At 58.2% G+C, this 19,701-nt stretch overlaps 1 protein-coding gene across 4 annotated transcripts in view; it reads right to left on the bottom strand.

The window, feature by feature from the left end:
* Nucleotides 1-19,701, bottom strand: part of ACOT7 (acyl-CoA thioesterase 7) — an 86,426-nt gene that overhangs the window by 54,070 nt on the left and 12,655 nt on the right. For 3 of the 4 annotated variants that reach the window (XM_081306597.1, XM_081306595.1, XM_081306596.1), the window contains exon 2: nucleotides 6,126-6,243. In XM_081306597.1, coding sequence (XP_081162723.1) covers nucleotides 6,126-6,243 — 118 coding nt within the window. Of the gene's footprint in view, nucleotides 1-6,125; nucleotides 6,244-12,382; nucleotides 12,521-19,701 lie in introns of those variants that run through there. The other variant, XM_081306598.1, reaches the window with a different exon arrangement.

The following is a 19,701-nucleotide window of genomic DNA, read 5'->3' as shown; positions in this document are numbered from 1 at the left end:
GAGCTGCCCTGCAGTGGTGTCCACTGACTCCACACGTGAAGGACTCTGGCGACTACTGGAGCACAGATGAGGTGGGAGGTGGGCAGGGACTGCTGGGGTGACCTATCAGGAGGCTCACACCAGGTGGACCAGGCAAGGGAGGCTCAGAGAGGAGGTGACCTGGAGCTGGCCAGTGCTCAAACCAGGCTGCACCCGGAAGATAAGCAACATTTGCCACCTCAGAGGGTCACAGCGTGAGAAGAGGTGTCAAGGGAGACCCCAGGTTTGACCTGAGTCATGAGGGTTTGCAGAGGTCACTCACCAGGAGAGGACACTGCAAGAGAAGTAAGCCTGGGGTACACTGAGGTCCGGAGACTGGCACTGTGGTAGGAGTTGCAGGCTGGAGGCCACCACCAGGGCCTAGTGAAGTTCCCCAGTTGTCAGCCCTCAGCCACCTACAACTAGAGGTGCTGGGCTGCCTGGAAGTGAACCCCCTCCTGAGCCTGGAACCTCTAAACCGTTATTCTGGCGTCCACCTGCCCAAAGGCTTCACCCAGCCCAGGTGTCTGGACTGTCCCTCCCCTCTGCGGGCCTAAAGGAACAGGGGCTCCACGCAGAGCTCCAGGCCTGGACTCATGGCCCAGACCTATCCGACCCCTTGGGTGGCCTCCACCTCTCCCAAGGCTCAGTTTCCTCATCTGTGCAACAGGGATGACAAGAACAGCAAGGCCACCACATCTCCAGCCGTCCCGGGGATCACTGAGCTGAAGCTCTCCGAGCTCTGCCAACACTGCTGACCACGTGGTTTCTACAGCCTCAACTGCACGGGTGCCCCCTTGTCTCCTGAGCCCCGCCATGCCCCAGTCCTAGGGGCTCTTCCTTGCTCATGTCACCCGCTCTTGCCAGGCCTGCCTGGGACCGTCTTTCTCTTGAAGGTCTACCAGGGTCTTGGCCCACTCCTTCCTGGCCTCCTGCAGCCACCAGAGGGTGCTCTGATGTGGCCTGGTGACAGCCCAGCTTCTCCTGACCCCCCTGGATAGCACAAAGCCAACTGACCAGGTGGGCCAGCCTCCTCCACCAGGGCAGGCCCCCACGTCCACCTGTCCACAGCGCCCTGGCCTGGCACGTTCTGTGCACGCGGGTTTTGGCTTCTCCACTGGAAAACAGGGCCCGCCACTGAGGGCTGAATGTGCGTACTACGGTCACAATGTCCGTGTTCCCCAAAATTCATGTGTTGAAACTCATGTTTTAGGAAGTGGGGCTTTGGGGAAGGGAATAGGTCATGAGGGGGGAGCCCTCGTGAATGAGGTTAGTGGCCTTCAGAAGGGACCGCAGAGAGGTTCTTCACAGCTTCCACCAGGAGAGGCAGTGGAGAGGCGGGAGAGCAGACTTCCAGGCCTGCCCATCCAGGCACAGGTGGAGGGGAGGCGAGGACGGCCCCAGAGCACTGCCCGAGGAAATCAAGCAAGCGACAGACAAGAAGCTACTTGCCCTACATTGTACCTATCAAGGTGTGACAGCATCGTGTCTTCATAGCAACGTACACACCTTACTGAAAGTTACTTTATCGTGGGGCTGGGGGCTGCAGCTCAGGGGTAGAGCACCTGCCCAGCACACGTGCGGCCCAGGGTTCCATCCCCAGCACCACAAACAAACTTCAATGCTCCAGAGTGCTAATGATCACCTGCGTCTGGAGCAAGCCAGAATCTCTGCGGGTGGAGGCTCTTGCCTGTCATTTCTGACTCAGACTGGTCAGTGGCTGGTGAGGCTGCGGTGGTTTCTTTCTTTGTTTTTTGGGTGGTCCTGGGGATGGAACCCCAGTTCCCGCCCACAATGTGCATGTGCTCTCCCACTGGGCTGCAGCCCCAGCCCACCAGTTTCTTAAAACAAGACAGAAGTTCACCACATCAACTGACTTCGCTCCAAGGTCTCTGCAGGGGACGCTGCTGACAGCACCATACCCACAGTCGTAGTCAATCCTCTGAATCCCTGCGGCCACTCCTCAACTTAGTTTATGTGACATTCTCAAGCCTCTGTCGTCATTTCAGCAGCGTTCCCTGCACCCTCAGTGGATTCCATCTCCAGACAGCGCTCTCGTAGCTCATCAGCAAGAGGCAGCTCCTTGTCCCTTGAGATGGCAGCAGTCAGGCCCCACTTCCGGCTCCACTTCCAGTCCCCCTGCTGTTCCCACCGCACCTGCAGCTCCTCCTCCACTGGAATCCGGAAGCGCTGGATCAACCCCGTCCAGACTCCCGTGAAGTGCTGGTGTTCTGACCTCCTCCCTGAGTTCCAGATGCTCTTAGTGTCATCTTGAATGGCGGGTCCTTTCCCGAGGCGTCCTGTTGACTTTGCCCAGATCCCTCAGAGGGACACTGTTTAGTGTACTCTGCTGTGTGCAGTGCTGGGCCTCACGCATGCTGGGCAGGCGCTCTGCGCTACTGATGGCAGCCACGGCCTTAGGAAATGTGTCTCCGTGATAATCAGACTTAGGAGCTGCACAGTGAGGCTGCTGGCAGGCATGAAAGGACATCAGTCTCGCGGAGCATCTCCCCAGAGCCCCTGGGAGACCAGTGCGCTGTCGGCGAGCAGTAACGCTTGGGAAGGACTCTCTTCTCACGCAGCGGGCTCCACAGTGGACGTGCTCAGCAAGCCACGTGACGACAGAGACGTCACAGCCTTGGCCATTCCCTTTACGGAGCGCAGGCAGCAGAGCTGTGTCATTCGGAAGGCCCCAACGGGCTTCACCTTCCCCTTGAAGTCACCAGCTGCCTTCGCCCCTAACAAGGAGTCACTGTCCTTTGATGACCTGCTCAGGCGCTGACTTCTCCGTAGCCATCGAAGTCCTGGGCAGCACCTGCTTCCACAGAAGGCTGCTCCGTCTACACTGGAAATCTGCTGCTGTGCAGCAGCTCCATCAGCCGTCCCAGGGGACGATCCTGGGGACAACTCTGAGCTTCTTCACTGCCCTTGCTGCGTCACGGGCACCGGGACTGTGGAGCCTCAGGAGCGACCTCCGCAGCCTTGGCCGTTTCTCCTGCAGCTGCCTCACCTCTCGGTCCCCCAGGAGGGAGAGTGGGGGCCTGGCTCTGGCTACACCTGGCTCAAGGGAACGCTGTGGCTGGTTTGATCTTCTGTCCAGACCAGCAATCAGGCTTGTGAAGGTTTGGATCTAAGAGGTGCCAGAGGCCATGAGTCAACAGCTGGGCCTACAGCCAGTGCTGCTGCTGGGAGGTGACAGAAACTTCAGGAGGGGAAGCCTGGTTGGAAGAGGTGGGGACGTGCCTCTGAGGGCTGTGTCTTGTCCTTGGATCCTCCCTGGCTCCCTTGGGCTTGGCAGTCCCCCATGCCACACCCTCCAGGCCCAAGGCAACTGAGCCAGTCTCCTGAGCCAAGACAAACCTGTCCTCCTCTAAGATGTTCTTCTCAGGTGTCTGCCCCATGACAGCCAACACCTGACAGGTGGCTCTCAGCACCCCTCCCAGAGCGTCCTTCGCCTGCAGAGCTCCCCAGCCCTCGGCTGTCTGGGCAGCTCCCCACACCGTCCACTCCTCACGCCGTCCACTCCCACCGTAGAGACCACTGCGGAGTTACAGCTGCTCTGATTTCAGCATCGTTATGTTTCAAGGAGCAGGAAAGCCCAAGAACAGGGAGACCGCTGGTGGAACAGTCAGCACACGCACATTCATGATGAAGTTTACCCACTTACACCACATAGAGAGGTGCAGCTCATGGCACCCCAAACAACTGGACAGTGACACCAAAGTTCACTGATCAGGCCGGGCGTGGTGGTGCCTGTCTGTAATCTCAGTGCCTTGGGAGGCTGAGGCAGGAGGATCACAAATTCAAGGCTAGCCTCAGCAACTTAGTGAGGTTGAAAGCCTGTCTCACCAAGGGATGTAAAATATATGAAAAGCCTAAAAAAGGACTGGGGATGTGGCTCAGTGGTTAAGTGTTGAGAGCCACAGTTTAGTTGGAATGACACCTGGCATTTTGCTAGAGGGAATGGTTGAAAGATGACCCTACTACGGGATTAGGGCGGATCCAGGATTAGGGCGGATCCTGCTGGGAATAGGGTGGCTCCAGGATTAGGGCTGATCCTACTGCCTCAGGCGCCAGCTACTTTGAAGTTCCCATTGAGTTCTCGCGGGGTTCTGAGGGAATTGGCGCGGGAGCCCAGTGGAAGCAGTGTGTTCCTGGGAAGTGTGTGTAGAGGGCCGGTGGCAGCCCCCCCACGCGCCGGCCCAGGTCTTCCCGGAGTCGGGTTGCTTGGGAATGCAGCCCAAAGCGGGTGGTAAACTCCATCTAAGGCTGAATACCGGCACAAGACCATAGTCAACAAGTACCCTAAGGGAAAGTTGAAAAGAACTTTGAAGAGAGAGTTCAAGAGGGCGTGAAACCCTTAAGAGGTGCCCATGGACGATGTGGCGGTGTGCCCAGCCAGACTACGGCAGCTAAGCACTCCTGGATTCAATCCCCAGTACTAAAAAAAAAAAAAAAAAAGATCAGGACTAGGTGTGGCTCAACGGTGGAGCACTTGCCTGGCATGAGTGAGCCTCGGGTTCCATCCCCAGCACCGCTCCCACTCAAAAGAGAAAAAAAAAGACCACTGACCACAGATCACCAGAACAGATAAAATAATGAAAACCTTGAAATATTCAAGAATCCCCACAGCGTGACACAAAGTGTGCACATTCCCTCAAAACAAGGGCACCACAGGCCTGCTCAACGCAAAGATACCCCAGCCAACGCCAAAGACGCCCCAGCCAACCCCAAAGACGCCCCAGCCAACTCGTACAGAGCATGCCACCTGCAGAGGGCAGGTGATGGCTCAGCCCACATGTCCCTCTTCCACTGTGCCCACCTGTTCCCAGAGAAGTAGTGGCACCCCCATGGGTCCCCAGCCTCTGACCTCACTTCCTCTCAGCCCCCTGGTGGAGCAGACTGACCTCGTGCCCACTGCAGCGCCTGGAGGTGTCCTGTGGTTTCTCCCCCTCTGCCCAGGAAGCCCAGCAGGGGGGCTCACAGGGCCCAGAGCACACAGCCATGGTTCCCCCGCGGTGCCACCTCTCTGCCTGGCCCCAAGATACAGCAGCTGCAGCAGGACAGTGTGTCCTCCCTTGCTCTCTGTCTCTCCAGGAATGGCAGACGACTAGCTACAGACCCTGCCCACCCCGCCCTGGCCACACACTGCCTCTCACTGTGCAGCTGCAGGGGTGGGCAGGGGGTGGGCAGGGGGTGGGCCCATCAGGCCCCACTGTGTAGACCTGTTGGGCTTCAGAGCAACAGGAAGTGGCTGAGGCCCAGAGAGCCACAGCATTGGTCACCGGCTGAGGTGGGCCCCAGGATCGGGCTGTCTGTCCCAGTCGTCTCGGCTCTCGGCCATCAGGACAGACCACACCCCGCAGAGGCCTGCTCTGCTTCAGACCAGAAGTGAGCCAACACGGCTCCCAGGACCGTAACAGGGCAGGATGGTGAGAGGGCCTGCCGTCCCCCGGAGCTCCTCCACTAACGCAGGAACGTTCAGAGATGAAGCGACCAGAGCACAAGGGACCCCACCAGGCCATCCTCACCAGGCCTGCCTGGAGCTCCCTGCAGGCAGGTGGGGCGGGCTAGGGGAGGAGGGTCTCGGGCTGCCCTGGGGCTGCCCTGGACCCCGGCACCTTCCCTGCAGCCCCGCCCCCACCCTTCTCCCTCCCAGTCTCTCTCTCTGTGCTTCCTGCTGCCAGGAGGGGAACAGCGTCCCTCTGGGGGCCCTGCGGCCATGACGTGTGCCTCGCAATGGGCCCAGGGCAGTGGAGCCGGCCACCCATGGACTGAGGCCCCTGAGACCAGGAGTCCCCAAAACCTTCCTCCTCTAAGTTGCACTTATCAGGTGTTTTGCTCATAGTGACAAGAAAGTTTGACTCAAGACAGCCTCTCGGCGCCTGCCAGCTCCTCTCAGCCTTTCCACAACCAAGCACCATTCCAAGGTCCTACCCAGGGCTGATGGGGCTGCAGCCCCCAGGAGCCGCCAGGCCTGCGGGGCCAGGAAAGGAAGGCTTCAGACCCGGGTCCCATGCAAACGCCTTCCCTGACCCTCACTGGCGTGGCTTCTGGGTGCAGAAGCTCGTGCCTGACCAGGCTGGCCAGGTCCGGCCCGTGCCTACCCCGTTCTGGCTGTTGCAGTGCCGGGTGCTGATGATGGCGCCCGCCTCCTCGATCATCTTCAGGATGGTTCCGCCGTGGACATTGCCAGCCACATTGGCATCATCTGGCCGCATGATCCTGGGACGAGAGAAGAAACGGGGTGAGTGGAGGAGGCCCCCACAGGGCTCAATGGCTCCCCAAGGAAGGAGGAGAACGCTGCAGGTCTAGGGTCTCCCCATGTGCTGTGCTCGTCAGAGCCGAGTGCCAACCTGACAGGCCACAGAACGGGCTCCACAGTCCTCTCCCTTCTAGAGCCATGGCACCAGCCTGTGAGGAGAACCCCGCCCTGCAATCGGGGCATCACAGAAGCCCTGCCCACCCGACTATGGAAGAGGAACGAAGGCAGTGCCACTGCTGTGGGGGGCAGCACACAGGGGGGGCTATAAACGCAGCATCAGCAAAGCCACGAAGCAGGCAACAGCTCAACTGCCGGTATCCCCAGAGTGCCAGGCGTCCAGGACACAGACGGTGACCCCAAAAGCTAATTCAGGGACCACCGCTTTGGTCAAGAGTCCCAGAGCCTCTGGGCAGCCATGACTGACCTGAGAACTGGACACAAGTCACAGCTTCAAGCCCCCTGGGACCCGTCAACAGGGGACCGCTGGCCCTCTCTGTCCACGTGGTAGGGAGCCCTCCCAATCCATGTGGGGTCCAGGCCAGCTCAGAGCTGCAGCTTCCACTATCCTCGCTGTGTACACTCTCAGCATAGAAGTGCCACTAAATGTCCAGAATCCCAACGAGCCAGTGTGACAGTCCTACCACAGACAACCCTAGCAGGGCCTGGCCCGTTCCCAGGAAACTGCAGGGCTAATGAATCCATCTTCAAGCCCAGAGTCAGGTGACGAGCAGAGGGCACGTGCCTGGGGGTCCAGCACCCCCGCCCTCAGACCAGCACCCGAGCAACTCCAGCCCGGCCCCAGCAGCTGGGAAGCTGATCCAGAGGCTGAGCAAGTCCGACTCCGGAGAGCAGGCCTGACTCCAGCTCCTGCCAGCTGGGTGTCCTGGGCCAGCTACCAAAGTGCATCCCTCCATTTCCTCACTGTGAACCTGGCATCTCGACAGGCTGGCCTCACCTGGCCATGGGCAGGCAAACCACACCCTCAGCAGTGGCCTGCACATAGGAAGCGCTCAGAGAACAGGATCCAGCAGCACATCCTCTCTTCTGCGAGGGTCTAGCCAACCTGGCTGGGCTCCCAGAGCCAACAGGTGACACTTTCTAAAGCAAGTGAATGTGGATCCCCTCAAATGACTGACAGCTGTGAACATGAAGTCACCCTTCACGCTGGGTGAAGTGTGGCTTCTGGCCTTGGCACCAGGAAGGACCCAAGGGCCCCTAGGGGCCAGGGTAGCCCATGGAGACCAGGAGCAGTGCCATGTGTGATGGGCACCAGGGAACCCCAGAGCACAGAGGAACTTCACCTGCTTCTAACATTCACCTAAAAGTATTTCAGTATTTTTAAAAATTGAGTTTCTGCTAGTAAGGGTTTTTGAGTTTTTTAAAACATCTTTTTGTAATATATGTATATATTTTAGATGTTGATGGACCTTTGTTTTATTTAATTATTTGTACACAGTGCTGAGAATCAAACCCAGTGCTTCACACATGCCAGGCAAGCGCTCTACCCCTGAGCTACAGCCCCAGCCTCGGTTTTTGAGCTTTTTAAAGTCTGAGTTAAGAAGCGGCCAGCAGCCGATGTCCTTTGATTCTGTTTCCATGTCAGCAGGAGGGGCCTCCTGCATCTGGCTGCACTGGGCCGGGGGTCCCTTTTCCATGTGCCAGCTTGCCTTGCTTTGGGCACAGGACAAACTGCAGCTTGCTGGGGAGACAGGGCCCTGCCGAGTTCCAGGGCAGGGAGGAAACTCGGCTCAGCTTTCCACAGGAGCACTGGAGCCTGGAGGGGCACCCGGTCCACCTCTGCAAGCCAAGCTTGGCCTGTCTGTACAGGGGGCCGCAGATGGCAGGCTGACCAAGGGTGATGCTGCAGGCCGGAGAGAGGAAGGACAGGCCAAGGGCCGCAGAGCCGAGGAGGAAAGGACTCCAGCCAGTACCCAGGAAGGAAGCAGCCAGGGACAGCGCCGGGACCAAGGAAGGACCTGGGGCCACTTCGAAGAACCGGAGGCTCAAAGTGAGGGATGCTGAGCCACCAACACCCTGTTGCCGACCCCAGGGACTCTGGCTCTTGGTGATACCCCATGGGAATAAGCACCAGGGATGCCAAATGTCACCCCCAAACTGACCACCTTCCCTCTGGCCCTGGGTCCTACACCAAGGCTGTCCTAACTCTCTAGACCAACTGGCCCCAGGAACGGGCCTCGCCAAGTCAGTCTAGGCACAAAGGACCTCATTCCTGACGGAGGACCTGCTGTCACCTCCTACACCAGGCCCACAACAGGACGCTCCCCCGACAGCCCAGCCTAGATTCCTTGCCTTCCTCCACCCTCTCCAGCCCTGCCCCAGCATCTGCCTCCCCGCCCTCCTACCCCCACCCCACCCCCACTAGCCAAGAAGTGCCCCCTCCAGCAGGCAGGTGCAGGGGGCTCGAGGGGAGCCCGGAGGACACAGGGCCCCCCTGGAGTTCTCGGTTCCTCAGTTTTAACAACATGGGCATGAGAAGGGTCTCGTGTTCCTCCACAGTTTTAACAGGAGGAGAGGAGATGTCCTGGCAGAGCGGTGCCAGGGCTGGGAGGGGATGTGGACCGCATACAGTGTGGGACGGCCGCAGGAATGTCCAGGAGGCTAAGCTCCCAGGTGTTCCAAAGCCTGATGTCCCAAGCTCACCATCTGACAGGCCTGACCCGGTCCTGGGAGGCTGCTGAGACCCACGCCCCCCCCATGCCAACCCTGCACTCCCTGCCCCTACACAGAGCCCAGAAACCCAGGGACAGGCCACTGGTCAGCCCAGTGACAGCCTCCTGCACAGCTGCCTCCCCTCGGCGGGGCCTGGCGGCTCAGTCCTCACCAGAAGCCCTGGAAGCCAGCAGAGCTGGGGCTGCTGACTCACTCCCACCCCCACCTCTGTCCCAGCTGCTCCCATCCAGGTCAGAACATCTGTCCCATCAGCGTGGGGTGAATAGACCAGGCAGGGGCCCAAGGCCACCCCCAGGGCCACCTCCCTCAGCAGCAACCTCTCTGGTGTGGGCAGCAAGTTGATGACAAGGGCCCTTGGGAAGCTGAGCAAACACAGGTCAAGGAGCCACCCCAGGCTCTGGGAAAACTTCCTAGAGGAAGTGACACTTTGGCCATGTCCTGGAGGGTGAGCCAGGGATCACGGAACATTCCAGGGAGAAGGGGGACTTCAAAGGGGGTCCCACCCCAAAGCCAGCAGTGAGTTTCAGAAACAAAGCAACCCCAGGAAGCTGGCATGAGACCCACACAGGGGTGAGGACAAGATGGGTGCAATCAGAGACCCGTGCTTGCCACACGAGGCTGGGGACAGCCTGGATTCCACTTTGGAAGGAGGGACCCTCGGGGAGACACTCAAGCAGGGGCCACACTCAGATGGGTGTTTGGGGAGATCGGCCGGCTTCTGCCCAGGTACTGACTCACCGCTCACCTGGCCGCCCCCAGGGAGTTTTGTGAGGTTGGCTGAGACTCCAGGGCTCTTCCTGTCTGCAGAACAGTCAGGCACACGAAGCCCTGAGACATCCAGAACTTTCCTCATCTCACCTGCACCTGCCTGCGAGGCTTCCAAGCCACAGCTGCCAAACCACTGCCATAATCAGGCACACCTGGCCTTCCCCACCGTCCCGCCTGTGTTCAGCTGTCCAGAAACATCTGAAGAAAAATGGCCACCTGAGAATGGAGCAGTTCTGATGAGCCTCACGGAAGGAGACTGGCATCAGCCATCAAAACCCCACATGCTCAGCGTGCCCAGGCTAGCAGTTCCACCTGCAGGCAGCTGCCCCTCAGGTACCTCTGCCCCCATAAACCAAGTGTGGTCCCAGCTGATTGTGCAAAGAGGGCTGTGACACGGAGGCTGGGCACCTGCCCCTGTCAGCACGGAGAACCTCAGCAGTCTTCACACCATGGATCACACTCTGCTTGAGCAAGAGGCAGGAAGGTCTGAGACGCAAGGTCAGGTAAAACACAGCCAGGCACAGGCCAGTGGGGACAAGGTGACCTGAGCGCACCTCTGAAAGCCCTCGGTGCTCCTGGGAAGGGAAGAGCGACTGGACAAGGGCTCAGTGGGCTTTCAGATTTCAAACCACCTCAACCAGAAATTGTTTAAGGCACAGCTCAAGACACGCATCCTTCGCATGGCCTTGGCCACCTCGACGTCACACATGGACTGGCCAGGACCCGTCCCAGGAGTGCCCTGCAGCAGTGGCTCTGCCATGCCTGCCCAGAGGCAGAGGGATGGCACCCTAGACAGAACAAGCAAGTAGACCCTGGAGGACTGTGAGGAGCCACTGCCCCAGCCTCAGGGCAGGCACCCAAAAGGCTGGCCGCAACCCCTGCTCTTCCAGATCCCCTCCAGGTGGAGCCCCGCCTGGGGTGAAAAGCCACATTCAAGTCCTAAACCCTGTGACTACAAATGATCTTCTTCTGAATCATCCTTGCAGATGTGGCTCAGGTAAGAGGAGGCCACTCTGCACCAGGGTGACCCCAGGCAGTGACTGACTGGCCTGAGACACAGGGAGGAGGTCGTGCAAAGACAGAGGCTCAAGTGGCACGGCCATCAGTCAAGGACCACAAGGGACAGCCCAAAGTCACCAGAAGCTGAGACAGACACCTCCTAGAGCCCCCAGAGGGAACACAGCCCTGCAGATACCTGGACTTCAGATTTCGGCCTCCAGATTTAACCCCTAGGAGAGAAGACAGGTCCCTGCTGTTTTAAGCCACCTGCTCTGTGGTCACGTCTCATGGCAGCCCTGACGGAGGTCCCTGCTCCTCCTACAGAGGCAGCAACAAGTGGCACAGATGGGCCCACACAGCCACAGGGTGGCCACAACAGCCAAGCCAGTTCAGCCCCTGCAGCCAAGGCCCTACTCAGCCGTCTTGGCAGCAGCCCCGAGGTGCTGACCCCTGTCCACCCCCCCCCCCCCACAGCATGCTGGGAGTGCGGCCAGGGTCTCTGACTCTGCCTCCAAAATGTCAGCGCTAAAATTACAACTCTGCTGCCTGAAAGCATGGCAACGAGGCGGAGCGGTGCGGCTTCCTCTGCTCCTCGGTGAGGGCTGCGATCCTCTCTGAAGCCGGAGGGGCGGCGCGAGGCGCAGGCAGGTTCCTGAGGCAGACAACATCCGCTTGAGGTCTCTGTGGCACCCAGACAGCCAGGACTCTGGCTGCTGCCCTGTGCTGGAGGGTGACCAGCTGCAAGAACACCCATAGACCATCCTGGCTGGGGCCAGAGGCCCCAGCAGGTGGCCTAAGCACAAACACCTGCCAGAACAGATGGTCAGGGCAGAAGTTTCTGGACAAATCTTGGACAACTGTCCTTCCTCATAGAGCTGCAGGCGGCCGTCAGGTTGATGGCAGCAAAGGCCATGCTCCCAAGGCAGCTGCCCTGGCCCAGGGTACGGGAGGACAGGATGGCCACTCCTGGAAGGAGAAGGGCTGGCACTTCACCACAGGAGGGACAAAGCAGCATGTGGCCAAGCCCTGGACCTCCAAGGCCAATGCCAACACAAATGAACCCCTCATGGAAGCCCAAGTGACAGTTTATGTTCTTCAACAGGCTGTCCAAGAAGGTTCCGGCAATGTTCCTCCAACCCTTGGAGACTCACATATGCCCCAGAATAGGATGGGGCGAAAGAAACAGCGGGGTCAAGGGACAGTTTCCGGGCACTCCAGGGCTCAGAGCAGGACGGAAAGGGATGGATAAGTCACCACTATTATTTTTCCAGCCTCATACTTTGGTCAGGGCAGGGGAGGGACCAGCACCCACCAACCCCAGGACCAAGAGCTCTTGGGGACAGGGGCCTCCCAGGCCTCGGGACACAGCACAGCCAGCAGGGAAAGGAGCAGAGAGGCGCAAGGACAGCAGCCACCACATCCCAGGGCTTGAGCTCACCAGGCCCGGGGCTAGACTTTCTGTCCCCGCTTTGGGTGATCATCTATATGTCAGGATCCACAAGCACAGGGCCAGCTGGGTGCGCTGCTAACCCCTGGCCACATGAAGCCAGCCGGCCTGCCAGGCACAGGGGGTCCCATCCCTTCTACCCAGGGTCTCCCAGACACGATCTCCCAGCCATGGTCCCCACACAGCAGAAGTACCTGCTCAGCTGGGAAGCCATGGCAGCCGGACAGCCTGGGCTCAGGTCCAGAGTAAGGTGAGACAGCAGCGGCAGCCAGCGTCACATGGCCACTCACCCTTCCCCACCATGCAGAGCGAGGTCAACTGTGCCTGGCCTAGAACCATACGGGCTCCGCGGCCTGGGCCAGCGTGGTGGGAGTACCGGCTGGCTTCCTGGACTGCCCAATCTAAACAGGAAGAGGCTACGTCCCAGAAAGCCAGACGTCATAGAAACTTGCTGTACAATCACTACAACTGAAGTAATTCTGCCAGCCCTTCCGCCTGCTGTGCCAGAAGGTGGGAAGGCAAAGGTGCAGCCTCAGGGACAACCTCTGCAGGGTCTGTGGTCCCCCCAGGGCACACTGCCAGCCCCCCGGTTGGTCCCACGGCCAGCCTTCTGGAGCTCCTGGAGAGCGGACAGGAGGGGAGGGTCACAGGCTGCTGAGGGCCCTGCCAGACCTGGGCCTGCATCCTACTGGATCCAAACCCGTCCCCAGGGCCACCTCCCCGTGTGCCAGGGCCTGGAGCTGGCTGCAGAAGAGGTCTCCGGTTCGGCAATCCCACACCTTTCCTCCACCCCGGGTCCTTGTGCTGCCACGTGTCCCTGAGAGCCGCTGTGCCCCCATCCTGGCCTGGCATCGTCCCCTCACTCCACCTCCCAGGTTCCACTGGGTGTCAGGAGGGAAGGAGTCAGTCACAGCCACCCAGGGGCAGGTGCTGCGGCTGGGGCTCAAGGGAGGGCCCAACGTGTCATCGCCATGACCTCGCCCCGAGACCTTGCCCCCGACCACCCTCAGCAGGGCAGCTTTCCCAGGAATCCTGAAACCAGCAACTGAAACGGAAACTGCCAGACAGAGGGGCACTGGCAGAGAGGAGGCTGCACAGGACAGGGACAAAGCCAGTGGCAACTTGGGGGGCGTCCCTCCAGAGCAGGCCTCCTGCTTGGCCCCTGACACATCTGGGCCAGTCTCACAGGCCTGGCTGTCAAATGGGAACGGCAGGTCAGACACGCTGGCCACCTCTTATCAAAGGCACGGCTTCCGCTGCCACTCAGCGCCACTGGCCCTGGAGGACTTCCTAATTGGGGCCGTGCCGGTAAAAGCAGTGAAGATAAATTATCCTAGAAGCTCGGTGTCACTGCCAGCAGTGCCTCTCACCTGCTCGCAAAACAGGGAAGGAGGAAGCTGCAGGTGCGAACATCATGAGAACATCATGAGAACTGGGCCCTACAGGGAGGGGGCAGCCCCAGCCCCCTGGCCCTGCTTGGTCACAGTGGAGAGTGCCAGGCTGCCCTCGGCTCTGCCCTCAGCCCACCAGCCCAGGGATGCTGCATGCCTGGAACTGGGCAGAGGGGATTCTAAGGGACCCCCAATCATACCGAAAATGTCTCCCTGGGGAAGAGGTCGAGGGCGCCTGACCTTCCTTCCCAAAGAGCCCAGCCACACATCCCCATAGGGGTCGCTGCCCTCAGCTGCCCACCTGGGCACTTGGTTATTTTGTTTTTTGGCGTGGTGAATCCAGAGGTGCTGTACCGCTGAGCCATACCCCCGGTCCTTTTATTTTTCATTTGGAGACAGGGTCTCACTAAATTACTGAGGCTGTCCTCAAACTCACCATGCTCCTGCCTCGGCTTCTAGCTGTGGTCTCTGGGAACAGAGGCATGTGCCACTACTCCCTTCCTTGGTCTAGAGCCCTGGGGTACCAAGTCCATGACTCTGGGTGTCCCAGGCCCCCTGTTAGGTCCAGCCAGTCTACCTCCTACCTTCAAAACAGAGAGAAGGTCCCCAAGGCCAAGGGGGCCATTTTAGTGACAGAGTCCCCCCAGGTCCCAGTGCCTAGAAGCCACAGCTGTGCCTGCCTGATGCACAAGCCACGTATCATCCAAACACACCCCCACCACCCCCAACAACCCGTAGCCCCTCGGCATCTGACTCACTGCTTGACCTTCTCCCTGGGACAGGCCCCACTGGCTCCCTTCCTGAGGACTAGAAGGGCCAAGCCTCGGCACCGCGTGAGCATGGTCCTCCCCAGGCTCTGCTGCTCCTTCCCAAGCTGAGGCCCCCAGTACTGCGCCCTTTGGACTTGGCTCCATCCCTGCAGGCAGGCATTGCCACCTCCCTAAGCAACCCTGGCTCCCCTCCCCGCTAGCCCTAGCCCACCCCAAACGGGGCCACCGTGGTATGAGAGGCAGAGGCTCGAGCCATCAACAGAGGACAGCCTGTCAGATCACAACCACCAGGTACTGCTTCCCATCTAAGGTAAACAAAAGGGCTGGGGATGTGGCTCAAGCGGTAGCGCGCTCGCCTGGCATGCGTGCGGCCCGGGTTCGATCCTCAGCACCACATACCAACAAAGATGTTGTGTCCGCCGAGAACTGAAAAATAAATATTAAAAATTCTCTCTCTCTCTCTCTCTCTCACTCTCTCTTTAAAAAAAAAAAAATAAGGTAAACAAAAGCCACTGTAAGTGACAAACCAAGACGTTCTCCAAGAGGAGGAAGCAGCCCACCCGTCATCACTGACAGGTGAAGAAGCACGTCCACATGATGGCACGGCGCTCGGCCACGGGAAGGGCTGAAGTACCTGCCAACGCCCTGGACCACGGGCGAACCCTGAAAACACGCATCACACTGTGTGACCCCGCACATGAACACCCAGAAGAGGCCGACCTGCAGAGACAGAAGGCAGGCGGAGTGGGCAGGGGCCGGGCAGGGGCCGGGCATGGCAGCAACTGCTAAGGCAGCAGGTTTGTGGTGGGGGGTGATGAGAATGTTCTGGAATTAATGGTGGTGGAATCTATTAGCACCCACTGAGTCCTAGAGCCCAAAGGGTGCCTGCTGTCTATGAGTGTGGCCAACACGGCTGCCACACTCAGCGAGCGGATGGACGCAGGAAGCCGGGGGCAACAGCAGGCTCCTCCCGCTCCAGAATATGCGGTGTGGGTGCCACCTGGCAGGAGCCCACAAAACACCTTGCCCCTGCCCCAGAAAGGCACTCAACACCATCTAAAGACCACACAGCTGGCACACAGGCTCCCCGACCCTACACAATCCAGCCAGCCTGTAAGCAGAGGCAGCTCAGGGCCTCGGCCACACTCTCATACCCCCAGCCTGTGAGGGTGCTTTTCTGGGGAAACTGGCCACCAGCTGCTTTCAACACCTCAAGAGGTGGCAGCAGCTCTTCCCGTCCCCCAACACCTAAACAAAGAGCAGGGACCCTCACCTGAGTACCAGGGATTAGAGCCAAAGGAGAGGCAGGAAATAAGACAGGCAGCTCAACTCCAGAGACCAGAAGCCAGGCTGGCAGACGGCCCTCAGGGGATTCCAGGGCAATTCTGCAACAACGTCCCTTGAAAGTGGAGGCCATGCTCCTCCCCCCAAAATGCCCCCTCATCCCAGAGGAAGCTGATAAGACTGTAACTTAGATCCAGGCTCCATAAAGATCTCTCAGAGCTCAAGAAGGAAACAAATGATGGCCAAGCACCATGGTACACACCTGTAATCCCAGTGGCTTGGGAGGCTGAGGCAGGAGGATCGCGAGTTCAAAGCCAGACTAAGCAACTTAGTGAGGCCCTAAGCAACTTAGTACAACTGTGTCTCAGAATAAAAATAAAAGGGGCTGTGGATGTGGCTCAGTGGTTAAGTGCCCCTGAGTTCAATCTCTGGTACCAAGCAAAAAAAGAGAGAACAAATGACACAAAACAGTGTCATGTTTTCTAAAACAGTCAAGACTTCAGCACTCAAACGGGAAAATGCAGTCAGCAAATATACACTGGGGGTATATCTGGTAGAACGCTTGCCTCTGTGAGGCCCTGGGTTCGATCCTCAGCATCACATAAAAATAAGTAAACAAAATAAAGATATTGTGCCCTTGTATAACTAAAAAATAATTAAAAAAAAAAAGACCCAATATCCTCAGACGTTAGGAAAATACAGAAACTTCAGTGAGGCCCCACTAAACCCCTCTCTGAATGGCTGATCCCTAAGACTGTACCAAGTCCTTGGAATTCTCCTGCCTGGAGGCCAGAAACACAGAGTGACAAGCACTTTAGAAACAGTTTCTCAAATGGCTCAACACACACCTGCCACAACTACACCCACCATCCTCCGGGTGTTTTCCCATATGCACCCATGAAAGCAGCCGTCTCTACCAGGGCTTGCAGGCAAATACCCAGGGGGTTTCCATGGGACGGCCACACGGGCGCAGCCTGCATGTCCATCCACAGAACACACGGGAACAGGCAGAGGAGACTACTCAGCAAGAAACCGGGAGCACAGGGGGGGGGGGGGCACACCCAACCACCTGGACCCTCCTCAAAAGGCCCCCCTCAGAGCAAGTGGATAGAGTGCAAGAGGCTGGGCAAAACCAGTGTCCACCCCACAACTCCACTTTTACAAAACCAGACAACAGTGCCTGTGGGTGGAAGGAAGGCGGGAGGGACAGAGGACAGGAAGGAGCCCTCCAGGGTGCCAGGCCAGTTGCTTATCTTGATTGCAGCGATGCCTTCACATTCACACACATGGGACAAAGTTGACCAAGCTGCACTTTATCTCTGTGTACTTAAATAAATTATACCCCAATAAAGCAACCTGAACAAGGTCCTCCCCCCCAGACACTGCCCGGAGAGAGTCAGTTCCTGGCAAGCCCCTTGGCTTCCGGGGTGAGCCTCCAGAACACAGCCCACTTCTCCAAGTGGGCTGAGGCCCGGTCCCTGGGCAGGAAGCAGGGTGCTCCAAGCATTCTGGCCACTACTCTGTACCCATGCATCCCAGAACCTGAGGTGGACACCATTTGGCACCATGCTGGTTGGCACTGGTCAAAGCCCTCTTGTGGCCCACAGAGACTGGCAGGAATGCCCCCTGGGGCAGACCAGCAGGCCCTGAGTAATTCTCCAGAAGAACTGCAGAGGACGCGGCCTATGGTCACTGAGGGAGGAAGAGAGCCCCTGAAGAAAACGGGCACAGTGGCCTGGAGAGAGGCCAGCCCCGTCAGAGGCCCCCATAGGAGGCAGGCTAGACCAGGAGCAGCCTGGCCCCACAGCCAGGTCTGGCCCCAGAGGACCTGCCACACCCTGCCCCAGCCCCTGTGCAGTGCAGCACTCCAGGCTGGAGGCAGACACACCCCCACCACCTCTCAAGGTGCCCCTGACCTGGAAGGCCAGCTCACAGCCTGTCCAGGGAAACAACCAAGGTAATGTTCAGAGGAGGAAAGCCAAGTTTGACTCTGGCCAGAACAACGGCTTCTCCTCACTGGTCAGTCACAAGGCTCAAGTGTCCATGTTACTGAAATTAAAACTTCAATTCTGAGAAGGACACTGTTAAGACAATGAAGAGATAAGCTGGAAGAAAACCCTTACAGGGCTGGGGATGTGGCTCAAGTGGTAGCGCGCTCGCCTGGCATGCGTGCGGCCCGGGTTCGATCCTCAGCACCACATACAAACAAAGATGTTGTGTCCGCCGATAACTAAAAAAAAATAAATATTAAAAAATTCTCTATCTCTTTAAAAAAAAAAAAAAAAAAGAAAACCCTTACAAAACACAAACCTGATGTAGGCTGTGTATCCAAGACACATAAAGCGCGTGCGCTCCCCCCACTCCCCCCTCTCCCTTTGTTAGTACTAGGGATTGAAACCAGGATGCTTTACCACTGAGCCACATTATTTTGAGACAGGGTCTGGCTAAGCTGCTTGGGGCCTCGCTAAGTTGCTGAGGCTGGTCTCAAACTTGCAATCCTTCTGCCTCAGCCTCTTAAGTTGCTGGGATCACAAGTGTGTGCCACTGCGCCCTGCTACAAAGCACTCTCAAAACTGAACAATAAACTGGGCAAGGTGGCGCATGCCTGTAATCCCAGTATCTCAGGAGGATCATGAGTTCAAAGCCAGCTTCAGCAATGCAAAGTGCTAAGCAACTCAGTGAGGCCCTGTCTCTAAATAAAATACAAAATATGGGTCAAGTGCCCCTGAGTTCAATCCCTGGTACCGAACAAGCCAGGGTTGGGGATGTAGCGCAGAAGCAGAGCACCTGCCTAGTATGCTCAGGGCCCGGGACCATCTCCAAAACTGCAAAAAAAGGAAAGGGAAACCAGAAGCCAGCTAAAATCTGGCCAAAGAGTCGGGCACAGGTGCACATGTGTTATCCCAGCGACTTGGGAGGCTGAGGCAGATCAAGTTTAAGGCCAGCCTCAGCAACTTAGCAAGACCGTGTCTGCAAAAATAAAGGGGAGGGGAGTGGTTTACTGGTGACGTGGCTCAGTGATAAAGGACCTCTGGGCTCAATCCCTAGTACCAAAAAATAAAATAAAATAATATTCAGCCGAAGACCTGAAGGAACACCTCAGGGAAAAAGCATACGGGTGGCAAAAAAAAGCACATAAAACAGAGATGCTCCATGTCCTATGTCATTTGAGACACAAACCAGAAGAGCCCCGAGCTGTCACAGCACCCCTGCCAGACAGGCCTAGGGCCAACACTGCCAGCACCAGATGCTGGCGGGACATGGAGCAGGGGACTCCCCATCACTGCTGGTGAGAACACAAAATAGCACAGCAGAGAGCAGGCACTGTCCACAAAACTGCACAAGCTTTCGTGAGTTCTATTCTACGTTCTATCAGATACAGAAGAACTTACGTCCAAACTCAGTGGGTACATGGAAGCCACTAACGCCCAACCTAGCCGGACACGATGGACAGGTGTGCTGAATCACACGGCAGAACCAGCTCCTGGCCCGGCTCTGCCTGGCCGTGGCTTACGAGTGTCGCCACTTCTAAGTGTCTGCCTTTTATAAGGACAGGAGACTCGCGCGGCCTGCCGTCACCCAAGCCCAGAGCATCTGTCTCCAGGACCTGGCTTCTGGGGGCGCCGAGCATCAAGAACAATTCCCCTCGTAGCACTGAGTTCCAAAGAGAGCACAACAGATGAGCACGGCAGCAGCCACAGGGGAACAGGCCAGCTGGCGCCTACTGGGGCAGCGGCCACCAGCTACAGCGCTCCCTCCTCTCCGAGGCCCAGAGTGTGTGCCTGCGCAGCACGTGGATGCCCGAGAGGCAATGAGATCTTCAGCTGGTTCAATCAGGACTACCATCAGAAGCCTGGGGACAGGGTGGGCACGATGGCATGTACCTAGAGTCCCAGCCTTAGAAGACCCTTCCCCGTGATGAGTGCACAGGTCCAGCCCTTTTCCTTGGTGACAGCAGGGCACACAGCATGCAGCTTCCCAGGCTCAGGAGACCAGTTATGAGAACCAGAGGCGGTGTCCAGTCTCCTCCCAGGGCCAGAACACCCTCCCCACTGCACTGGGGGGCCA

Source organism: Spermophilus citellus (assembly GCF_964194105.1).
Source record: "Spermophilus citellus genome assembly, chromosome: 9".
NCBI classification, from domain to species: Eukaryota; Metazoa; Chordata; class Mammalia; order Rodentia; family Sciuridae; genus Spermophilus; species Spermophilus citellus.
The sequence above is the reverse complement of the archived record's forward strand: the minus strand, read 5'-3'. Positions and strand labels throughout refer to the sequence as shown.